Source organism: Bos javanicus, chromosome 2 (genome assembly GCF_032452875.1).
Source record: "Bos javanicus breed banteng chromosome 2, ARS-OSU_banteng_1.0, whole genome shotgun sequence".
In the NCBI taxonomy this organism is placed as follows: domain Eukaryota; kingdom Metazoa; phylum Chordata; class Mammalia; order Artiodactyla; family Bovidae; genus Bos; species Bos javanicus.
The window spans coordinates 121,397,021-121,422,052 of NC_083869.1; the positions used below are offsets into that span (position 1 = coordinate 121,397,021).

General features: G+C 42.7%; 1 protein-coding gene across 2 annotated transcripts in view; it reads right to left on the minus strand.

Annotated features, from left to right (window-relative positions):
- The window catches only part of HDAC1 (histone deacetylase 1), a 32,002-nt gene extending 8,290 nt beyond the window's left edge, over positions 1 to 23,712 (minus strand). The window contains exons 1-4 of one of the 2 annotated variants that reach the window (XM_061389382.1): positions 23,574 to 23,662; positions 16,562 to 16,716; positions 16,146 to 16,258; positions 4,013 to 4,130 (exon numbers count right to left, since the gene is read on the minus strand). In XM_061389382.1, coding sequence (XP_061245366.1) covers positions 4,013 to 4,130; positions 16,146 to 16,220 — 193 coding nt within the window. In that variant the 5' untranslated portion in view covers positions 16,221 to 16,258; positions 16,562 to 16,716; positions 23,574 to 23,662. Of the gene's footprint in view, positions 1 to 4,012; positions 4,131 to 16,145; positions 16,259 to 16,561; positions 16,717 to 23,573 lie in introns of both variants that reach the window. The other variant, XM_061389372.1, reaches the window with a different exon arrangement.
- Positions 23,713 to 25,032: the final 1,320 nt, after the last annotated feature.

Here is a 25,032-nt window from a genome sequence, read left to right on the forward strand (position 1 = left end):
TGCTAAGTGCTTTATTTTTATTTACCTATTTTTTTTTTTAATGCTTTAAATACTTGGTGTCGTCTATGCTCACACAACTTTCTTAGGTAGGATTTGGTCCTGTTTTATAAATGGGGAAACAGGCTCAATGAGGTAACTCCCAGTAAATGGCAGAGGCAGTATTCAAGGATTGGTCTGTCTGTCCTAAAAGCCCACGAAAATACACTCTGGCCTTTTCCCAGTAATTTCACATACACAATCTCACTGAATCTGCCCAACAACTCCATAAAAGATGGACAGGACCAATATCAATCCCACTGTGCAGAGGAACAAACAGATGTGAAGTTAACTGACTTGCCCAAGGCTATATAACCAGGCAGTGGTAGAACCAGAGTCCAGGTGTCTTGACTCCCACAGTTCAGTGCTCTTTCTACTACAACAAATGACAACTGGAGGAAAGTTATTTCAGGCCTAAAAGGGTAAAAGTACAAACTAACACATAATGTGGAAACACATGCAAACAATAATGCAAATAAAATGAAAAAGACAGGAAGGGAAGCACATCTGAAGTCTACAGACTAGAGGAGGAACTTTACAGCTCCAAGTCTCCTCTCACAAAAAAGGAAACTGCTGAGATAGCAATGATACCCAGAAGTTAGAGGCAAGGCTGAGGCTAGATCCATGTTCTCTTGCCTCAGCCTTCACACTGCATCCACTATTATCAATAAAAATGGAGCAAAGACGGGGAGCCCTAGGGTGAGGAGGGTAGGAGAGCCCAGCTTAGACTGTGGTGACCTGTTGAGCCACAGCTGAAGCTCAAGGTTTGCAGCCGCCGCAAGAGTTACCAATCCTAGTCCTACCCTAAACTTGGGAGGGGGCTCTGATCTGGAGCCCTGCCAAGAACAGTGCTACGAGGAAGGATGGTGTGCATAAGGGGGCAAGCAGAAGGTGGCCCTCTCCCTCATTTCCCAGGTAAACACTGGGAGGCTGTGTCAATAAGAACTTTGGTCCCTGAGGCCAGGCTATTTATTTATCCATTGGCAATTGATTTCCCTCTCTGGCGGCTTCCTCCTTTGGTGGGTTTGGTCTGTCTGGGTTTCTAGCTTTGCCTATATTCCTGTTTGATGTGGAGCCCCCGTGGGAAGGAATTGGTATTTTAGAAATGAGAAAAAATATTTTCCTTCAGGCCCCACATCAATATGCGGCTCAAATGGCCATTCCATTATTCCCAGGAGCTGTGTGATTACCGACAGAAAAGGGGTAAAACGGGAGAGCAGACTCTCACTTGGACTAATCTATGAGACTAGGGAGGACTTTTCTATGGGTTTTCTCTCTTCCCACTATAAATACTTTTCTCATTCTTAGCCTGGCTTTAGACTGACGGGGAGCAATACTGGGTGAGAAATATGGGAGCAGATGCAGGTTGAGAAGGCAGTAAAAAACATACCGCAGAGAGAGACGTATGAGATTAAACACTGCCTTCAGGACAGTGCTACTCCTTTAGTGGTGGCGGCGGTGGTAACGGGGCGGAGAGGGGAGTAGGAGAAAAAGGGCATGTGATCAAATAGAGGTGTCCAGGGGCTTCAACTGTATTGGTAATATTTTCTTTCTTAGGCTGATTACAGGAACATGGATGTTCATTACATTATTTTTATACTTTTTGTGCGCCTGAAATATTTTATTTGCAACATATTTTAAAATACTCCAGGGACTTCCCTGGCATCCAGCGGTTAAGACTCCATGTTTCCAATGTGGAGGATGTGGGTTTGATCCCTGGTCCGGGAACTAAAATCCCACATGCCACACAGCACATCCAAAATAAATAGATACGTGAAAATACTCCAGAGTCAGGAAACTAGAGTTCCATTCTCCGTTCTACCACTATCTTGCTGGGAAAGTCATTTCACCTCTGTAGGTTTATAAAATGGAGAAGCATGCCTCCACATTTTATTAGCACAAGTTCCTTTTATCATGTTTCTACCATGAGCCTCATATTTTGATAGACTACCTGCCCTCCACCAAAATGCATTTATTTATGTTCCCATTATTAAATATTAGATCAGAACTTCTAATTTAGATTCTCAACGTCTCAAAGTGAACACAAAGCATTTAAATTACATTCTAGCCAAGAGCAAGGAAATCTGACTTATTTGGTCTTCTCAGAAGTATAACTTCTCAGGTTCATAGTGGTGGTTTATTTGCTAAGCCGTGTCGCACTCTTGTGACCCCATGGACTGCGGTCCTCCAGGCTCCCATGTCCTTGGGATTTCCCTGGCAAGAACACTGCAGTGGGTAGCCATTTCCTTCTCAAGGGGTCTTCCCAACCTAAGGACTGAACCCCAGACCCCCTGTGTTGGCAGGTGCATTCTTTACCACTGACCCACCAGGAAAGCCTAACTTTCTAGGCTAGGTGTTGGTAAATACTGAAAAAGAGCTCAGCTCGTCATCCCTGTTGTTCTCTCTGTAGACACCCCTGGTTATAAAGCACTGCACTAAGGGGCATCTCTCTGGCTCATGTCAGTCAGTACCCTGAAGTCCTTAGAAAGCCTCATCCTTCTTACCTCCACCTCCAATGATGGAAAATCTCAGGCCTAATTTTTTAATGTACAACTTTAGAATGCTGGTTTTGGGAAAAATGGAGCAAACTGGGAGCCAGAACCAAACTACTGTACACCCAAGGGCCTAACATGTTGTCTGCCTTGGAAGATTTGAAAATAATAAAAGCAGTAAGTCATAAGAGCAAAAGCTACTATTCACTTTCACTGACAGTTGGTGCTTTAAATACATTATCTTACTTATCCCCCCAAACTCCGTTATAAAATAGGCACTACCGTCTTTCTTTTAAAGAGGAGAAAACAAGGCTCAAAGCGGCTAGGGGACTTCCTCAAGAACACATGCGTAGGTAAGTGGTAGAGCTAACAGGTTTCAAACTAAAACATCAGAGCTCATTCTTTTGCTGCAAAACCAAGCTGCTTCACTAATGAGAGCCCTCTCTGCTGAGAGTAGAGCCTGATCACTGGCCTAAATAAGTTTTGGAACCCCCTAAAGGCATCGAGAGCAAAGGAATGAATCTGTCTCACCTTGAGACAGAATGAAATAAGACTCTGCCAATTTAGACAGTAAATACCTTAGATGGGGCAGCTGGTCCTAGAGCTGTGGGTGGCAAAGAAGCTTAATGCTTCCAAAAAGGTCTCTATAGTTCTGTAATCATTAGCAGTGCACAATTATTGTAACAGATAAATTTCTGCCTTAGGAATCAGACTACCTTGTGGCCAGCAGTAACAAGAAACAAGTAACAAGTGTCATAGGTTTCCTGGTATTCCAAAATAAACTATCATAAACTACTCAAAACTTCTAGACAATACCGTTATACTGTTTTATTATGAGATCTTAGGTGCTACATGATAATTTCTAAAATAACACAAGGGAGAAATCATGTATGATAGTTTCTTCCCAAATTTGAACATATTTTCCCCCACAACTAAAACAATCACCATAATTCCTACAAGCTGAGTGTGGCTTCTGAAATGACACCTGTGCTGGTTTCAAGTTCCAGGGGGCAGGGGCAGAATCACCTCAACTCAAAGATGATATCACCTAGAGTCTGTCCTAAGTAGCTGCTAAATTCTCAACTAACACTCACATAGTCAGAGCAGTTACAGCTGCATGGATGCCATCCAGGCCACTTTACAAAAGAAAAGCCTGAGAAGTGACTTGTTCAGTCAGTTAAGTGTCAGAGCTAGGACCTGTATCACCTGTCTCCCTCTCCCAGACCAGTGCTTTTTCCATTACAACAATCATGGTTTGGGGGGGATGGTGTTGTGAACCTAACTGGACAATGTTCAGTCTCTATTCCTTACAATCAGGAAACAAAGCCCGTCCTGAGACAAAAGAAGCACTGTGGTACCCTTAGGAAGCAGGGAAATCAGGTGTCACCTGAATGGGGGATACAAGCGAAGGGAGGGTGAGTCTCTCCAACTAGAAGGGGGACCTAATGGGGCTTCAGAGTAGAGACGGAACAGAATGCACTTACATCTCTGCATCTGCTTGCTGTACTCGGACATGTTATCTGGGCGGATGGAGCGTAAGAATTTAATGTAGTCATCACTGTGGTACTTGGTCATCTCCTCAGCATTGGCTTTGTGAGGGCGCTAGAAGACAGAGGGGAGAAAAAGCATGTTATTCTTGACCATGGCCAGTCTTCACTCAGCATTGAGCTACACAGGATAAAAAAAAATTACTGATTAGATTCAGGCCTCAAGATACAATCTAGTTAAGCAAACAAGATTATCAAAATATATTCAGTATCTCACAACCTAGACTGCAACTCAAGCTCTATTGCTTAGGCAAGTCTATTTGTTTTTTCCCATTTTTTAAATCTAAAAAGTTGTTTTAAGTTTTTAACTGTGGTGGCAAGTCTATTGCTTGGGCCTCAATCTCCTCATTTACCAAATAGAAATAACATCATCTACTTCACAGGAAAGTTGTGAGAAGTGGATGAGATTATTAAATCTCTTTGTAAATTGTTTTACAAATTATGACTTCAATATTAACTATAACAATATACAACTATGGGCCAAATGGCTCTAAGAGTTCAAGAAGAAGGGGTGACTAGTACTGACTGAAACAGATGGCAAATCCTTTATAAATCATCACCACACCAATAATTCTGACCACATCCTCCCGATAAAAACTTCCTTGAGGGACTTTCCTGGGGGTCCAGAGGCTAAGACTCTGTTCCCAAGACATGGGGCCTAGATTCGATCCCTGGTCAGGGAACTAGATCCCACATGCTGCAAGAGTTTGCATGCCTGAACTGAAGATCCCACCTGCCACAATGCAGATCCAGCATGCTGTAACTGCGCCCAGGTAAGGCCAAATATATAAATATTTTTAAAAAACAAAACTTCTTTGACATAATAATTTCCTGGTTATCCCAAGATTCTAATTTGGCCTGTCCTCTTTTTAAAAATTCTCCCAAAGAAATGTTTACTTAAAAAAAAAAAAAAAAAAAAGACTTCCCTGGTGGTCCAGTAGTTAAGATTCTGAATTTCCACTGCAGGGGGCGTGGGTTCAATCCCTGATTGGGGAAGTTCCATATGCTGTGTTGGTACAGCCAAAAAATTTAATAAAAATAAAAGTTCTCTTCCTCTCATCCCTTAAAAGTGGGTCTCCTTCAAAGATAACCCTCTTCTTTTCTATTAACCCATATTTTACAGTTTATAAAGCATTTTCAGTACAGCTAACAGGAATTGTTTACTCTGTGCCAGCCACTGTTTCAGGCACTTTATTGCTATCCAGCATGAGACAACCTTTTAAAGTTATACTATTATTATCTTCACTCTGCAGTAAGGAAACTACAGCAGAGAGGGGTTAAACATAATTTGCCCAAGGTTACACAGCTAGTAAGCTGGAATAAGAACCCAAAGGTCTGGCTCTAGATACTATCTAACTCTCATTTAATCCTCCTTTATTGATGAAAATATTAAGAATGAAAAACAGGGGCTTCCCTGGTGGTCCAGTAGTTAAAAATCTGCTTCCAATGCAGGGGACTCAGGTTCGATCCCTGGTCCACGAAGATCCCACATGCCACAAAGCAATTAAGCCCGAGCTCCACGGCTACTGAAGCCTTTGAGCCTAGGCTGTGCTCAGCAACATGAGAAGCCGCCACAGTGAGAAGCCTATGCACTGCAATGAAGAGCAGCCCCTGCTCACTACAGCCAGAGAAAGCCCGAAAGCAGCAGTGAAGACCAAGCGCAGACATAAATAAACAAATCTTAGAAAAAGACAGACACTGCTTTATTAAAAAAACAAAACAAACCCATAGTGAAAGAAGCAAGTACTAGATCCAAATACTAAGTTGTTTTCACTATACTAAGCCCTTTGCACTCTTGACAATGTTGTCAAAGCTCTGCTTTGGTGATCCCTTCTAGATAGGTGACGGCCCAGACTTTCACTCCATCTTAATGTTCTAAGCTTCAGATTCACAATTCCAATAGCTTCCCAGCCAATTCCACTCACAAATCCTACAGGCACTTCAAATTCTACTGGACATAACAACTTGTTGAGAACATAGAAGCATTCAAATTTAACTTCCAGAACTACTCTTCTGCTGTTTTTGTTAGTGAAGTGTCATCTTTAACTCTGTCCTTCTTGCCTTCTATTTCAATCCATTGCCAATCCCTTTCATTATACCTCCACAATGGTTCTTTTTTCCCCCCTCCATAACATTGACTGCATCCACCACCTTATTTCTCCTTTGCTCCTCTTTCCCAGGTTTCCTATTCTCCCCACCATCCAGTCAGTTGCTCCAGACAAAAGTCAGAGCATCACCCTTGACTCCTCATCTGCTACATTCAACTTCTCTGGAAACTACTGCCAATGTCTCTGTCAAACCTGTCCACTTCCATCCCCAGGTCACACACGTTGGCTTGGATAGTGGCAACAATCTTCTAACTGGTATCACACCCTTAACCTTAACAACTGTGAATCTATTCTCAATTGTACAGCCAGAGTAATCTAAAATTCAAACTGAATCATGTCACTCCCCTCTAAAACCCTTCAGTGGCTTCAGTATTCACAAGATCAAGCTCAAATTCTTTAGTTCGACTTGAAAAACCAAAATAATTGGGTCCCTGCTCACCTCTCTAGAATCTTCCTAAAATATTTTATGCTCTAGCCTAGGGAACACCAAATTCAAAGCACTTGGAAGAGCCTGAGGTAGTTTAGCTAACTTGGTGCTTCAAACAAACAAATAAATAAAAACTAGTGAGGAAATCTGGGCCTAAATGCCAGGGTCTTCTGGGTTAAATTCCATTTATTTCAAAGGTTGGATACTAACATAAAGTTCTTAAAAATAATTTGTCATTTAAACAAGAATGTTTGAGAGGCTGAATTTTTCTCATGAAACAACTGTACCAATCTGCTGAGCACAACTCTACTAGCTGTTCTCTAAGGAAATTCTCTCCCATCTTTAGGCCTTTGCACATGCTATGGCCTAGAATACTGTTCTCTTCACATCCTCTATGCAACCTTTAGGTTGCAATTGAAAAGTTAATTTCCCCAGAAAGCTGTCTTTGACCCCCAGAGTCTCAGTTAAGTAACTCTCTGAAGTGTTCCCCTGAGAACCCTGTACTTCCTTGTCATCACATTCAACCTGTATAGAAATTGAGCTGCTTATTTTACTCTGGGAGGCCAGAAGCAGGTCTGACTGTATTCTACAAAAACAAGACAGGGGAGGAGTTCACAGGCGACCTTGGTTAGGATTCCAAGCTTTCACTGCCATGACCCAAGTTCAATCCCTGGTCAGGGAACTAAGAACCTGTACAGCGTGAGCAAGTGCTCAATAAAAATCTGTTGTCATAATAAATTAACTCTCATTTGGATTATTTTTTTGGTCTCCTCATCCGTTCCATTAATATCCAGTCTAACCCTCTTCCAATCCATCTTCCATAATGGTGTCACAAAAATCTTTAAAAAGTCAATGCCCTCTTCTAGAACATTCAATGACAAATGAAAAGATTTAAAAGTCTAGCATAGTAATCAAGGGGACTTTAAACTCAATTTTAAAGTCCAGCATAGGACGAGAAGGGGATCACAGAGGAAGAGATGGTTGGATGGCATCACTGGCTCAATGGACATGAGTTTGAGGAAGGTCCAGGAGATGCTGAAGGACAGGGTGTGGCGTGCTGCAGTCCATGGGGTCACAAAGAATCAGACATGACTGAGCGACTGAACAACAATAGTAATCAAGGAACTTTACAAGGTTCCTTTTCCAATCTAATCCTCCCTGCTACCCTCTCTTTCATAAACATAATCCTCCAGAAAATAACTCTTCTTCAACAAGACCTACAGGGTTTCCCACCACAGTGACTCTGATTAAGCCTTTCTACTATTTGAAATTCATCCCTATCCCATACCTCTGAAGGACAAAGCCAATCTCAAAAGCTGCCTCTTTTACAAAGTAAAAGCATATCTCAGCCTAAGAAACCATCTTCATCCCAGGCCACAAAGTTTCAAGGAATATGACCTCATAATCAAAAATCACAAAAGAGGACTTCCCTGGCGGTCCAATGGTTAAGAATCCCCCTTGAAATGTAGGGATGCAGGTTCAATCCCTGGTCAAGGACCTAATATTCCACAAGCCATGGAGCAACTAACCTCACATGCCACAACCACTGAGCCCACATGCCACAACTAGGGAGTCTGTGCGTCACAAAAGAAGATTCTGAATACTGCAACAAAGACCCAACACAGCCAAATAAATAAATATTACAAAAAAAATCACAAAACACACAAGGAAACAAAGCACCAGAGGTAAGACGTCAGAGAAACAACTAATAGCAGAATCAGATCCTCAGGGACCTTGGACATACACTGAAATAGAAAAGAACAGCACTGAGAATTCCCTGGCAGTCCAGTGGTTAGGACTCCAGCACCCCCACTGCAGAGGGCATAGGTCAGATCCCTTATCAGGGAACTAAACCTGCATGCTACGGGGTGTGGCCAAAACAACAATAATTAATAATAATAATAATAATTAAAAAAAGAAAAAAGGATTGAATTTTTATGTGAAGTGAAGTGAAAGTCACTCAGTCATGTCTGACTCTTTGCAACGCCATGGACTGTAACCTGCCAGGCTTCTTAATCCATGGAATACTGAAGGAGGTTGCCATTCCCTTCTCCAGGGGATCTTTCCAACCCAGGGACTGAACACGTGGCTCCTGCATGGCAGGCGAATTCTTTACAGTCTGAGCCACCAGGGAAGCCCAAGAATATGGGAGTGGGCAGCCTATCCCTTCTCCAGGGGATCTTCCCAACCCAGGAATCGAACCAGGGTCTCCTGCATTGCAGGTAGATTTCCTACCAGCTGAGCTACTATATACCAGTAAACAATTAAAAATAAAAAGTTCAATTTGTGACACCAAAATGTATACTCAGAACTTATGAATAAAAGGAAAAGTCATGTGTTAAATTCTAAAAATAAATAAATAAAAAGTTTAAAAGATACAGTTTATGATAGCATTAAAAAAAGAAGTAATGGGGAAAAAATCTAGTAAAAGAGGTACATCACCTTTATGGAGAAAATTATAAAACTTTATATTGATAGCCAAATTCTCAACTCCCCCTCAACAGTGGAATGGATAAACTGTGGTATATTCTACAATTAATTACTATACAGTAATTAATATGAACAAGCTACAACTACACACAAAAAATACATATTGTGTAATTCCATTTATATTAAATTCAGCAAAATTAAACTATATTATTTTAAAATGGATAATTAGGTAGTTGAATTATGATCAACAGCAAGGAAGCAATTAACAGAAAAGTCAGAATTCTAGTTATCTCTGGGGGAAAAGAAGAAGCTACAATCAGGAAGGAACACATGCAGGTGTCTGAGGTACCAGCAATGTTTTATTATTTTTTGAACTAGCCAGTGTTCATGTGTATGTTTATATCAATTTGTTAAACTGGACATTTGTTTTATGCAGTTTTCTGTGTTAATATTTCATAATAAAGAAGTTAAAGGAAATCTTTATATAAGACATTTAAAAAGACGTAATTAAATGGAGATATATACAATGTTCATGGATTCAAAAACTTACTATTCTCAAGATATCAATTCTCCCTAAGCTGATGCACAGAGTCACTGAAATTTCAACCAAAATCCTAGATTTGTTTGTACCATTGATGAGTTAATTCTAAAATTAACAAGTGCAAGAGGAAATGTCAGTTGCTTGGTTGTATCCGACTCTTTGCAATCCCACGGACTACAGCCTGCCAGGATCTTCTGTCCAAGGAATTCTCCAGGCAAGAATACTGGAGTGGGTTGCCATTCCCTTCTCTGGGGGATCTTTCCAACCCAGGGATCAAACCCAGGTCTCTAAAATTTATTCCAAGTACAAAAAGCAAGTCATTTTTTAAAAAAGAGAAACAAAGTGGGAGGATTTAATACTGGCTATTAAGACTCATAAAAAGCTGTTATAATTAAGCCACTGTAGTGACAGCATCCTGGAGAAGGCAATTGCTACCCTTTCCAGTATTCTTGCCTGGGAAATCCCATGGACAGAGGAGCCTGGCCAGGGCAATAAAGAGGCAAAGTCAAGAGAACACAGGCCCAGAAACAGACTCCAACATAGGACCTGGCACAAAGTAGGTGCTTAATACGTGTTTGTGGAATAAATTAATAAATATTGACATTTCAGATATAAAAGTGGCAGCACTTAGCTCAGTGGGGAAACAACAGACTTTTCAATCAATCAGCTGGAGAATATAGGTTTCAGTGGTTTCTTTACTTCAAATCATGTTAAAACGTCAAGTCTAGATAAGTGAATATCTGTATGTGAAAGGCAAACCTATAAAGATTTTTAAAAAATTAACATAAGAGAACACCTTAAGGGCTGGGAAGCATTTCTTAAGACATAAAAGTACTTTTAAAAGAAACAATAAATATGACTATGTTACAATTAAGAATCTGTTTATTAAGGATACATTAGATTGAAAAAGACCAGAGTAGAAAATATTTATAACAGTACACTGACAATGAACTACACATACCAAAATACATTGAAAAAACAAAAAACTACTCCAGGGGACTTGCCTGGTGGAAAAGGTGCAGAGATTAAGATTCCCCGCTTCCAATTTAGAGGGCTTAAGTTCAATCCCTGGCAGGGGAACGAAGATCCCACGTGCCACGTGGTCCAAAAATAAAAAAGAGAGAGAGAGGTAAAACTACTATAAATTGGTAAGAAAAGAAAGCCAAATGACCCAAGGGGAAATGGGCAAAAGAAATGAAAAGATATTTCATAGTAGAGGACATACAGTTTTACTGGTCACTAGCAAAATGCAAATCAAGACTGGGACTTCTAGCAGTCGAAAGGTTAAGATTCTATGCTTACAATGCAGGGAACACAAGTTCAATTCCTGGTCAGGGAACTGGGGAACTGGGATCCCATGTGCCATGTGGTACAGCCCAAAAAAACCAAATCAAGACCATAATTATAGTTCTTTTTTTCACCCATTTGATTGGCAAAATTTAAAGCCTAATTCCAAGTATAAGAGAGGATGTAAATCAAGGTATCTGTTATATATTGCCAGTTCATTCAACCACACTGAGAAACAACTGGGCACTTAATATTCGCAAATCCTATAGTCCAGAAATTCTGCCCCCAGATGAAGAACCATAAGAAAATTTTGCATGTATACACTTAGAGACATGTATAAGAGTATCAGAGAAAAACTGGTCCTAACATTAAAAACCTAGATACAGGACTTACTTGGTAGTCCATTGGTAGACAGTCTGCCTGCCAATGCAGGGGACATGGGTTTAATCCCTGGTCTGGGAAGACCCCACATGCTGAGGGGCAACTAAGCCCCTATGCCACAACTACTGAAGCCCGGGCACCTAGAGCCTACACTCTGCAACAAGACAAGTCCATACACCACAAGGAAGAGTAGCCCCTGCTCACAGCGACTGGAGAAAGCCCACACGCAGCAATGAGGACCCAGCACAGCCAAAACAATGAATAAATTTAAAAAAACAGAGATACAAATTAAGATTATGGGAGAATGGATAAATTACAATATACTGAAATGATAAAATGTTATTCAGCAGAGAAAAATGAAAGAATTATAGCTATATGCAACAAGTTGGATAGATTTTAGTAATTATATATATTGTGAGACAAAAGCAAGTCCCAGAAGACTACACACAGCAGGCTACCCTTTTTAAGAAATTCAAGAACAAGTACATAAACACTATATATTGCTTAGGCACATATATACATGATAAACATAATAATATGATAAGCAAAAGAGTAATAATCACAAAATTTAGAAGCGTGATCAGGTTGTAAGAATATGAATGTTCATTGCATTATTAAAATATTTAAGTATTAAGAAAGAATAAATAAATAAAATATTTAAGTAAAGTGAATGAATAAACAAAGTAAATTTTTTAAAAAGATGGCCAAGCGTCAATCTTCTTTGGATGTTCATAAGCCAAGAAAAACAATGAACCTGATTCTATGCATCTAAAGGCCAATTACAACAGAAACACAAGAATAACCAGACAATCAAAAAGAAAAATGGGCAGAAGGCCTGAATGGGAACTTCAGTAGGGAAATCTGTAAAAAGATCCTCAACTGCACTAGTAACAAGAGAAATACCATCTTGGCATTATGTGCATGCCAAACAGCAATAAGGACGACTGTGTGCCTATATCCTCCGAGCACACCACCTGGTGAAACTCAAGCATATGCACCACGAGACATGTTCAAGAGTGTTCAGGGCTTACCTGTTGGTCCAGTGGCTAGGAATCTGCCTGCCAATGCAGGGGACAACAAGTTTGATCCCTGGTCCAGGGAGATTCCATGTGCTACCGGGCAACAAAGCCCATGTACCACAATTGGTGAGCCCAACAGAGCCTGAGGGCCGCAACTACTGAGCCCATACACCTAAAGGCCATGCTCCACCGCAAGAGAAGCCACTGCAATGAGAAGCTTATGCACCACAAAGAGTGACCCTGCTTGCCACAACTAGAGAAAGCCTGCACACAGCAACTCCTATCTAGTGTAGCCAGAAATAATAAATATTTTAAAAAGAATGTTCATAGCAGCATTGTTTGTAATAGCTCAAAACTAGAAACAAACCAAATGCCCACCAATACCAATAAAATAGACAACTTGTGGTGTAGTCTTTCGAAATACAGTGAAAATAAATATATGTATCATCAACATGAATGACTTAGGAACATACTGGGCAAAAAAGGCAAGTCACATAATAAATACTGTATGGCTCCATTTATGTAACATTCAAACATGTAAAAGTAAAATATGTATCATTTAAGGATACATACTGGTAAAATTATAAAGAAAAGCAAGGAAATAATAAACCCCAAATTCAGGGCAAAGGTTAACTCTGGGGAAGACAGAATCAGGGAAGGACAGACAGGAGTTCTAACAGTCATGGAAACATTTCTTTTCTTAAACAAGGTGCTATTAATAATAACGTGATTCTTTATACTTTACATATATTTTATAAAAATTCTTTCATATCTACTCAATGTTTTATAAAAACATTTAAAAAAAGGAACAGAAGGCGATGAGTAAGAAGCCTGGGAATATACAAAATCAGCATCCAAGGCAAGGAAGAGAGCAGGATTCTTAATTATGTAAATAGGAAGATGCCTGGATGAAAAGTGAGGATTTGATTCTGGGAGAGATTAATTAGATGTGCAGAGAAAGAACTGGAGAAGGAACCCAAGAAGGTGAAATTGTGTGAAAAAGACTTCAACCTGTCTCCTTCAGGTATAGAAACTTCTGCAAGGAGAAGTCCAGGGAATTTCTTTCAGGAGTAACTCTCAAAAGCCATTAATTTCAGGACATACACTAAAATAAATGGCTATTTGTCCTTTGGGAAAGGGATGCTAGGATCACAGCCCAGAGAAAGGAGAAGAAAGAAGAGATCAATGCAGAGAAGCGCTGTTAACAGAGGGGACTAAAGAGTCACACTCAGTAAAGAGGGTACAGGTTCAATCCCTGGTTGGGAAACTAAGATCCCACAAGCTTTGCAGTATGGTCAAAAGATTAAAAAAAAAAAATTTTTAAGGGGGAAAAAAAAAGATAGAACCAGAAAAGGAAAAAGATCACATGAAAGAGAACACGGTCTAGAGATTTCAGCAAGAGATTACACTGGGCTTTTGCTTTAGTTTACAATAAGAATACCACACAGATGAAGTAATCTCCAATAAGGTATTATTGTCTCCTATGACAGCCACAGTTAGTTACTTCCCAAAGAGCTATTCTCCCCCTTCCCTCTTTTTAACAGATCTCAATTTGGTTGGGTATATCCAGCCCCAAGGATCAAATTGCTGGTGAATGGTCTAAGTATGGCAAATGACCCAATGAGACTTACAGGGAAATCTGTTAGGAAGTTGCTAGGAAGAGCTTTCTTCTTTAATAAAAATAGAGTGAAGGGTAGGCACAGTGGAGAGTGATTCAAATCAAGGTTGCTATAAAGATTAAGTAAATAACAGTAGCCCTGGCTTGGTACTTAGCCATCTTCAATAAATGTTAGTTAATTTCTCCTCTCACTTAAAGATATGACCCTTTTTTTATTATTAATATCTCAGTATCACTCATGGAGGTTAATAATGTCCCTGGGTTATAACAAGTACTCAACAAAAATCTGTTGGATGAAAAAAAGAAACAGTGCTTAATGCAACTCTTGAAAATGAGAAAGATATGACTAGGTGGAGTAAATAATCTTCCCCATCAGAATGGGGTAGAAAGAGGCAGAATCTGATCTGGCTGAAATGGAGGGTTCTGAGGGTGGAGTGGCAGGGAAGGGGGCAAACAGGCCAGGTGAGCATGGCTGAGATGTGCAACAGGCAGTCCCGTGGAGCCTTGGTGCTTACCATTCCACATTCAGGTACCCTCTCTGTATCTAAATGCTAGTCTGTTCCCTAGAGTCCCTGAAAACCTCTGCTATCTTTTCTATTTTTCATTCCCAGATGCCCTTCACACCTGAAAATGCTCTCTGGTCCCAGTTCCATCTGCTCCTCCATCTACCTTCCCTCCTTGCTTTCCTAGCTGCCTCCAGGGGCTCCAGAGACATGACACGGCTGCCTGAGACAGAAGATTCATCTCCTTTCAGTCTCCGGAATGGTGGGGAAGGATGCTGCTGCTGCTAGGTTACTTAAGCTGTCAGCACAGACTTCAACAACCCTTACACTCTAACCATAAGGCAACACAGGCCCCCAACCCCTCCTTATTTTCTCATTTGGACTCTTGCAACATCCTCCTAACTTAGCCTCCCTGCTTCTCAAATGCATGCCTATTCCTATTTCTCATTTAAAATACTTCACTTGGGACTTCCCTAGTGATCCAGTGACTAAAACTTCACGTTCCCAATGCAGTGGGCCTGGGTTCAATCCCTGGGTTAAGGAAATAGATCCTGCATGCCGCAAGTAAAAGGTCCTGAATGCTGCCACTAAAGACCCAGCACACCGCAAAGAAGACGGAAGGTGCTGTGTGCCACAGCTAAGACCCGGCACAGCCAAACAAATAAGCAAGATGTTTTGAATAAATACTTCTTTTGTGTTTTACAGCCTCCAGAAAAGTTCAAATTGGGAAACTCTGGACCAAATTTGGCCCGCAGATATGTTCATGTACTTTTGTTCCTACATGTTTCAAACAAACTTGGGCCAACATTTTAAACCTTGGAGATTCTACGTAATAATCCAGAGTTCTGGCTTCTCTTTAAAAACCACTATGTGCTTGGTCACTCAGTCGTGTCCGACTCTTTGTGACCCTTTGGGCTACAGACTACCAGGCTCCTCTGCCCATGGGATTTTCAGTCAAGAATACTGGAGTGGGTTGCCATTTTCCTCCTCCAGGGGATCTTTCCAATCCAGGGATGGAATCCATGTCTCCTGTGTCTCCTGCATTGCAAGCAGATTTCTTTACCTGCTGAGCCATCAGGGAAAGCTGGAAGATGTGGCAAAAGACATCAGCTGGAGCCAGGCCAAATGGCTAGAAAGTCCATACTCTCTAGTAACTAGAGACTTGGTATCTACTTCAACACAGTTCCAATCACTTAGTTTTTAGGGACTGGATTTTTTGACCCTGGCCCAGCCAAATTGCTTAATATAGCACATCCAATTCTTGCTGACCTCTCCAGCTCTAGCTCCCCTCTCTCACACTTGTCAACTTTATACTGCAGCAATACCTGCACACTAAACTACTTTATTTCCCTAAACACATCATATTGTTCCTACCTTTCTGCCTTTTTGTATATGTTCTTCCCTCAGCCTAGAATGCTAGTCCCCTCCTGAACTCCAGGCTAATTTCTATTTAATCTTTAAAACATTGCTTAGCTATCACTTCTAGGAAACATTCCAAGGCTCCCTTCCACGTTCTGCCTCAATATCTCTGAATCTTATACATTTTTATATCGTTGCACACTGTAGTACAATTTGTTGTTCACCAGCACTAGAGTGAGCACCTTAAAAAACAAAGAATCTCTATCCAATGTCTGCCACGTAACAGTCACTCAACACATTTCATAAATGAGTAATTGAAAAAAAATGAGACAATGAATGATGTATGGGGAACCAGAGCTGAAGAGGCTAGGGAGGGGTGAAGTTCCCAGTAACTCACATAGATTTCCATCTTCCGGTAGAGACCATAGTTAAGGAGTAAATTATGAGTCATGCGGATTCGGTGAGGCTTCATTGGGTGGCCTTGTCCATAATAGTAATTTCCAACATCCCCTGAAGAAGAAAGAGTGACAGCTTCAGTGACACAGTTAGACACACACTCCCAGGAGAACCCACAGATTTTTACAACAAATTTCTAGGCAAATTCTGTCTGGTTCATTCTAGGCACCAAGATTCTCTCCCACCTCAAGGAAGGGTAACTTCAGAAGACAACGAAAAGCAGGGGGCCGTGGTGAGAGGAGCACTTAAGGATGTCTGTCTAGCCCAGTTTTTTCCCTTGGAACCCAAAGGCATTAGACAGTGTGAGGGGGTCAGTCCAAAGCTACTTGGGGAACAGCGGCCAGTGAGGTGACTCACCTCACTGTCTCCAAGGAATTCACTCCCACAACAGAAAGAATAATCATCACTACTCAGAATTACTGTAAGTCACAGTTCACCTCCTGCACACCAGAACACTTTATGGTGTCAAAGCACTTTTGCAATCACTTTCTTACTGGATTCTCACAAATACCCTGGAAAATAGTCAAGACAGGGAGTATTATTCCCATTTTATAGATTAAAGACTAAACTCATCATCTCTTTTTTAAAAAAATTATCTTATCCCTTCATTTTGTGTTTGGCTGTGCTGGTCTTCACTGCAGCTTAGGCTTTTCTCTAGCTGAGGACAATGGGGCTACTCTCTAGCTGTGGTGCTCAGGCTTCTCACTGCAGTGCCTTCTCCTGTGGTGGACCACGGGCTCCACGGCATGCAGCATGTGGGCTCAGCAGCTGTGGTGCCCTGGCTCTACACAGCAGTCTCAGTGATTGTGGCACATGGGCTGAGTTGCTCCGAGGCATGTGGGATCTTCCCAAATCAGGGACTGAACCCATGTCTCCTGCACTGACAGGCAGATTCTTTACCACTGAGCCACCAGGTTGGTTGGTTGTTTAGTCGCTAAGTCGTGTCCGACTCTTGTGACCCCATGGACTGTAGTCTGCCAGGCTCCTCTGTCCATAGCATTCTGGCAAGGATTCTGGCAGAGCCACCAGTGAAGCCCCATAAACTCACCATCTCTTCATTTATCCATAGCAATAACCTTCCACTGGTCCCTCTGCTGTCAGTTCAAACTATCTGCCACACCAGTTATTTTCCTAATATACAGCTTTGATAACATCACTCCCCTACTCACAAGTCCTTAATGGTTCCCCATTTTCTATAGGATAAAGAATAAAGAACAACTTCAGTAGGACTTTCTTAATCTATTTTCCAACTTCTTACCACAACCACCCTACCCCAACATACACACCACATACACATACACACACACACTCTGCTCTAGACGTTAGCAGGCAAATGGGTTAAATACAACTGGTTGCTTGATTTTTCTAAATAAGATATTATTGGAATACAACAATGCCCATTAGTTTTATTATCTATGACTACTTTTACATTATAATGGCAGAGTTGAGTAGCTAGTTACTACAGAGACCCACCCATGTGGCACATGCATGCTAAGTCACTTTGGTCATGTCTGACCTGCCAGGCTCCTCTGTCCATGGGATTCTCCAGGCAAGAACACTGGAGTGGGTTGCCAACTCCTTCTCCAGGGGATCCTCTGGTCCCAGGGATCAAACCCACATCTCTTATGTCTCCTGCATTGGCAGGTGGGTTTTTTACAACTAGTGCACTTGGGAAGCCCTCCCAGTCACACAAAGCCTAAAATACTTATTATCTGACCCTTTACGGAAAGTCTGCCGATCTCTTGGAAGAAAAGCTATGACCAACCTAGATAGCGTATTAAAAAGCAGAGACATTACTCTGCCAACAAAGGTCCATCTAGTCAAAGCTATGGTTTTTCCAGTAGTCATGTATGGACATGAGAGTTGGACTATAAAGAAAGCTGAGCGCTGCAGAATTGATGCTTTTGAACTGTAGTGCTGGAGTAGACTCTTGAGAGTCCCTTGGACTTCGAAGAGATCCAACCAGTCCAGCCAGGAAATCAGTCCTGAATGTTCATTGGAAGGACTGATGGCTGAAGCTGAAACTCCAATACTTTGGCCACCTGATGCGAAGAACTCACTGGAAAAGACCCTGATGCTGGGAAAGGGTGAAGGCAGGAGGCGAACGGGATGAGAGGATGAGATGGTTGGATGGCATCACCGACTCAACAGACACAAGTTTGAGCAAGCTCCGGGAGTTGGTGATGGACAGGGAAGCCTGGCGTGCTACAGTTCAGTCCATGGGGTCATAAGGAGTCAGATGCAACTGAACTGAACTGAGTTGAACTGCCAATCTCTGTTATGAACAAGCTAGATTATTATCAGCTTCTTGAACGCGTTCACCTTCACACCAAAGTATCCTTTGTTCAGACTGTTCCTTTGACTTGGAACGTCATTCCTTCTCTGAGCATCCTCCTCACACTACAAAGCTCAGCTAAAGCTCCAGCCATAGTCCTAATCAGAATAAATGGTCTCTTCCTCTGCATGCAATTTATATATGGCACTTAATTTTGTATCTCAATTATTTACATATCTATTTTATATCTACAAGACTGTTCCTTGAAGGCAAGGACAAATATGCCCTGTACATCACACAGACTGAATAAAGATTCAAGGAAATGAACTGAGACTCAGAGAGTTATGTGCCTGCTCAAGATCACACAGCTAATGAATGAGTGTCAACCCTTCTAACTCCAAATCCAGGATGTTAAAAACTGTATTAGCAGGACTTCCCTGGTGATCCAGTGGTTAAACCTCTGGGCTTCCAATGCAGGAGGCATGAATTTGATCCCTAGTTGGGGGAACTGAGACATGCCCAAGTAGGGTGTTCAAAATTTTCAAAATTAAAAAAAAAAAAAACTTCATCAGGTTTCCCAGGTACCTACTTCAGTTTGCAATTAACCTAAAGGGCTCTGTAGTCTACCTGGTAGAAAGTTCCTGGGAAAATATTTCAAAATCATGTGAATTGCACACCCAAAGTTCTCTCTTTGGAAGTTCACTAGGATGAGGCAGATCTTTCATTACCAGTGAAACAAAGGGTCCCAACCTCTTAATCAATGATTTAGTAGTGCCAGAAACAGGCTTCATTCCAGGGAGCAATGCATGGTGGGGAATGCCACCAACAGCATCCAAGCTGTACTCCATTTCTCTTTAGCACAGACAGACATGGCCTGTGATAATAGGAAACTTCTAAACAGTTGAGTATTTAGGATCTCATCCTTTTCTCTCTTTATTTTTTAAAATATTTATTTGGCTGCACCAGGTCTTCTTAGTTTCGGCACCCAGGATCCTAGATCTTTACTGCAGCACTGGATCTTCAGTTTCGGCATGTGGGATCTAGTTCCCCCACCAGGGATTGAATCTAGGCCCCCTGCCTTGGGAGTGCAGAGTCCCAGCCACTGAACCACCAGGGAAGTCCCTCTCTCTTTTTAAATAAACCTTATTCTTTAGAACAATTTTAGGTTTACAGAAAAATTGCTAAGAAGTACAGAGTTCTTAGATACTATACTATTTCCTCTATTAACATTTTAGTGAACTAGAAAGTATCTGTTACAATTAATGAAGCAATATTGATAATTATTTACTGAAAGTCCATACTTTAGATTTCCTTAGTGTTCACCTAATGAATACCTAGTGTTCATCCTCTTCATTTTAGTGAGGCCTGTGTTCTCAGGCAGTCACAAGCCAGAGCACAGCATGTAGCGGCATTCAACAGTCCCATACAGACAGACTTTGAGATACAGTAGGAGGGAAGGCAGTCAGAGACGTTTGTTCCCAGGGCTCCTCAGACAACTTTACCACCACGGGGTTGGGTAGAACACGTTCTCAAGGCACTGGCTGAGACTTCCAGAAAGTGAAAGTGTCAGTGGCTCAGTTGTGTCCCACTCTTTGTGACCCCATGAACCACAGCCCACCAGGCTCCTCTGTCCATGGAATTTTCCAGGCAAGAATACTGGAGTGGGTAGCTATTCCCTTCTCCAAGGGAGCTTCCTGACCCAAGGATTGAACCTGAGTCTCCTGCATGGCAGGCAGATTCTTTACCATCCGAGCCACCAAGTAAGTCCAAGTCTTCAAGATGCAGATCCCACTTGTGGGCAGTCAAGAGTCACAAGGTCATTGCTATGTTATATAAATTGGATTCCTGCTTACCCATTTCTCTGGTATAGATCTTGATCCCTAGTAACTCCCCTGCCTATCAACACAGAATCCAGCCAAGGTTAAGACTTGGGGAATTGAGATAACTTATCTAGAAAGCTAAGGGAGTATCTGAGGGTGGGGCCCAAACACATTATCCTGTCTTTTAACAGTTTTTAATCAGGTTGCTGAGAGACTTAAAAAAAAATAATCCTTATAGATAAGAGTTGGCCCTCCCCATCCACTAACCCTGGGCTAAGGAGGGCCTATTGTACTACGTTATTTTATGTAAGGAACCTGAGCATCCTTTTGATGGGGTCTTGGAACCAGTCCAGCTGTTTTAAACTTTTTAAAACTTTATTAAAAAGGGCTTTCTGCACTGTTCTCATAGTTTCTCCATTTTATAGGGGAGAGGCCTGAGGCCTGTAAAGGTAAAATGACTTGCCCAATACTTCAAAGCTTTTGAGCAGCAGAACCAAATTTCAACCCCAAACTAGTGACCTCACTGAGAAACTCACAAGTAGTTTCTCAGAAAGGAAGAGATCACCCTTCTCTAAAGGTGGAGGTCTTTCCACTTTTTCTCTTTTTAAACTGAGAATGTGGAGATCACAAAAAACTGTGCAAACTGATAAAGCTATGAAGTCACAGACTCCAGCTTCAAATGGACCCTCACCACTGCCCAGCAATCCTTCAAATGTTTTTACTTGCTCCCTCTTTCATAACAGCTATCTCTCTTCAAGATTCCTATTCTACCCAACTGCCCTCCCCTACTCTCACGAAAAGGAATATTTTCTTACTTCCTGAAAAATATTTTCTTACTTCCTATCTCCTGAAAGCCCCCTCCACTTTCCATCTTCTCTCCTTCAAACATGCTTTTTCTTGCCACTTACCCTCTCATCCCAAAGGAACTTCCTCTTAAAAGAGGGGTGTCCCTACGTGTGCTCTGGTTTCCATCTCACCTGATCTCTCCTCAGGGACCTCCATCATTACTAGCCCCTCTCCCCAGTATCTTCAACCTCTCCCTAATTTCCATAAAAATCTGCACATACTTAACTCTCAGCCACTAATTCTCCTCTTTATCAACAACCCTCTCTCTGTCTCAACAGCTTCCTTTTGGGACTTCGCTGGTGGTCCAGTGGTTAAGACTCCGTGCTTCCACTGCAGGGGGCACAGGTTCAATCCCTGGTTTGGGAACAAAGACTCTACACACAGCATGGTATGATTAAAAAAAAAAAAAAGTTTCCTTAAAAAAAAGAGTTCAATCTAATGCCTCCTCTTCACTCATCCCTTCAGTCTACAGTAATTTAACTTCAGTTCTAAATGCTGCACAGGAAACAGTTCTTGCCAATACTTGGCCACTCCCTCCCTCTTTTGGCTACTGTAACCCAACACTTTCTGGTTCACTTACATCTCAAGTCATTCCCTCTGTATCTTTATTCACTTTATGAACAGTATTTTTTGAGAATCTACTACGAGCTAGGCACTGTTTAGGGGGGCCGCGTATACAAAGGTAGACAAAACATGATCCTTTTCCCTAAGGAGTTCACTGTCTGTAAGAAGTATGAATAAGTAAATGGGCAATTCCAATACATGGTGACTAATGTACAAATGTACTCTACATACCCAGGAGTACAGAGCATGAAGAACACTAGACTTTTTCTCAGCCCACCTCCTTAGAATCCCACCCTGGACCCTCTTCTCTTTTCACCCTATACAACTTCTTATATGGGATACAAGGGTAACTGCATTCTCTTCTGTAACTAAAATTATCAGCTGTATGTATGTATGCTGACAATCATCAAAAATTTCTATCTTCTCATTTGTCTTCTAAACTGCAGACCTGAATGGCCACTGCCTACTGGACACCTCTACTTGGGATATCCCCCAGACATCTCAACAAATGTTTCTTTAAAAAACAAAACCCAACATTATCAACTGAAATGGTCTTCTACATTCAGCATGAAACTGCCCAAACTAAACGCTGGGATCCTTGCCTTTTTCCTTACTTCTCCATTCATGCATTTAACTTCTGTCCCAGAGTGATAGTTCTAAGGTACAATAAATCTGATGATGTCACTAACCTGAATACGACTTCAATGATTCACCAGTGCCCAACTTGTGAATATAAATCCAACTTTCTTAGGGTGGTGTGCCCAGCCTTTCATGATCTGGTCCCCATTTACTTCTCCAGCCTCATCACTTGCAACCTTTTTCTCACCACTGCTCTACACCTTCTAACACTGTGCCTTCAAATTTATGCCTTCACCATACTGTACATCCGGCCATTTTTCAAAGGTGCTCGCCTCTCTCTTACCTCTCAACTTGTTATCTTTATCCTTCCTGGGCCTAGTTAATAACTCTTGCTCTTCAGGTCCTAATTGAGATGGCACCTCCTTGCCTGACTTCTCAGGCTGGGCAGATACTTCGCTGTGCTCCCAGCAAACTCTGAGCTGTCCTTCCTCCCAACCTGATAGTGTAGAGCAATTTTTCTGTCATGGTCTATATGCTCCTCCAGACTGAGTGAGAGGAAGGTGGCAAGACCATCCCCTGGCCTCAGCCCCTAAATACCTAGAACAGAAGAAGCTGCTGCTCCACAGATTTCTGTTCAACGAAAAAGTTTGTTTTAACAAGTTGCATCCTTCTTCTTCCAACCCCAGGAGTCCCATTTCCCAGCAGCAACCGCAGGGCCCGCTGGGAGACAGGGGGAGGGGACTTGGTGACCTCTAGGTGCTGAGCCCTGCAGGCCTCTCAACAGAAAAGATGAGGAAGGAAAGGGGCAGTGAGTGATCTTAGGATTCTCAGCAGAACATATCACATATCACCCGGCAATCTTCTTCACCAGATTCTGCCTCCTGCCTCGGACTCAGCCTCCCCTCTAGGAGGCCGCCGCAAACTCCACATCAGACTTCAGAATTCCCCACCAAGGTGACCTCTGGCTTCCCGAGGCGACCCTCCTGACCTCGGACCCACCCCACCCCACCCCGGCCTCCCCTCTAAGCCTCGACCCCCTTCCCTTCAGCCTTCTCCCTCAAGCTCCACCTCCTTTCCTCTTAGCCTCCTCCCTCAACCCCAACCTTTTCCAGCCTCTACCCTCAGCCTGGACCTCCTCCTCTCTGCCTCAGCCTCCTTCTCTCAGCCTCCTCCCTCAGCCTTTCCCAAACGCCTCAGCCTCCCCGCTCAGATCTCCTCGGCTCTCTCTCCCGGATCCCGCCCGGCTCGGGCCCGGCCCCGCCCCTGGCGCGAGGACTGTGCTCACCGTCGTAATAGTAACAGACTTTCCTCTTGGTGCCCTGAGTCTGCGCCATCTTGCTCGCCTCCCGTCCCTCCCGTCAATCGGTCCGTCCGCCCTCCCGCCGGTGGCTCTGCTCAGCGTCCGACCCGCGGGGAGGGGGCGGGCCTCCAGAGCGCCCCGCCCATCCCCGCCCGGGCTCACCTATAGCCGCGCAGCCCGGGCACGGCTCCAGCCAATCAGCGGCGCTGGGACGGCCCGGAACTCGGCGGGGGGCAAGGGCAGCCCGGCGAGGCCTCGGAGGGCCCCCTGGGCCTGTACCAAGGTCCGCGACGGGGGGAATGGGGCTGCCCCGGGACCGTACCATTCGTCCCGGGGGAAGAAAGTGGGCCTGCTAACTTGGGTGTCCCATTCCGCTTTGGGAGATTGCTTGGCGATCAGAGGCCAACTTTCATTTGACAGAGGCCTACGATGGAAAGTGACTTGTGCAAGGTCACTCAGCTAAGTTTGGAAGAGGAGAAATAAATTGACAAACAACAGGAAACTGCTATAGACGAAGGACTGTGCCATAGCTTTACCGACATTATCTCGGTCATCTCTGTTGTTCCTATTGGCGGCCTTGGAGTGGGGCCTTCTATCCGCATTTTACAGACAAGGATAATGAAGTTGAAAATTTTGTGACTTCCTCAGAGTCACACAATAATTACGTTCAGTTTTCAACCACAGATTTTTTTAAACGCTTACCCGACTCCAGAAGCACATATCACAATGGCAGAACCCAGCCTTTCTTACTCCAAATGCAGTCTTTCTTTTCAAATGCAGTCCTTTCTTACTCCTGATGCCGTCACCTAGGAGGGCTAAGGAGTGCCTTTAGATGGGAGAAAACTGTCGCTTACACCAGAGCAGAGTTTCTAAAGATACTGAAGCTATTAATATTTTGGATAATATCCAAATATGTTGTGGGGGGCCATCCTGTGCACTGTGGGCTTCCCTAGTGGCTCAGACAGTAAAAAATCTGCCTACAATGCTGGAGACACAGGTTCAGTCCATGAGTGGAGAAGATTCCCTGGAGAAAGGAATGGCTACCCACTCCAGTATAAGGATACTGGAGAATTCCATGGACAGAGGAGCCTGGCAGGCTACAGTCCATGGGGTCCCAAAGAGTGGGACATGACTGACTAACATTTTCACTTTGGCCACTTCTCTTAGATGCCAGTAGCACTGCCCCAGCCCTCTGCAGCTGTGACAACAAAAATTGTACTTAGACATGGCAAAATGTCTCCAGGGCAAGGAGGAGAGGATTGGAGGAAGTATAAAAGCGCCCCCAACCCTATCCTTGAGAACCACTGCACTAGATCAATCAGTCAATCATTATTGAAAGCTAAGGGCTGAAAAGCACTGTGGTGGGCTATTAAAGAGGCAACTACAATAATATTAATATTTAGTGAGTGCTTACTGTGTGCCAAGTAAGTTACTCATGGTTCTA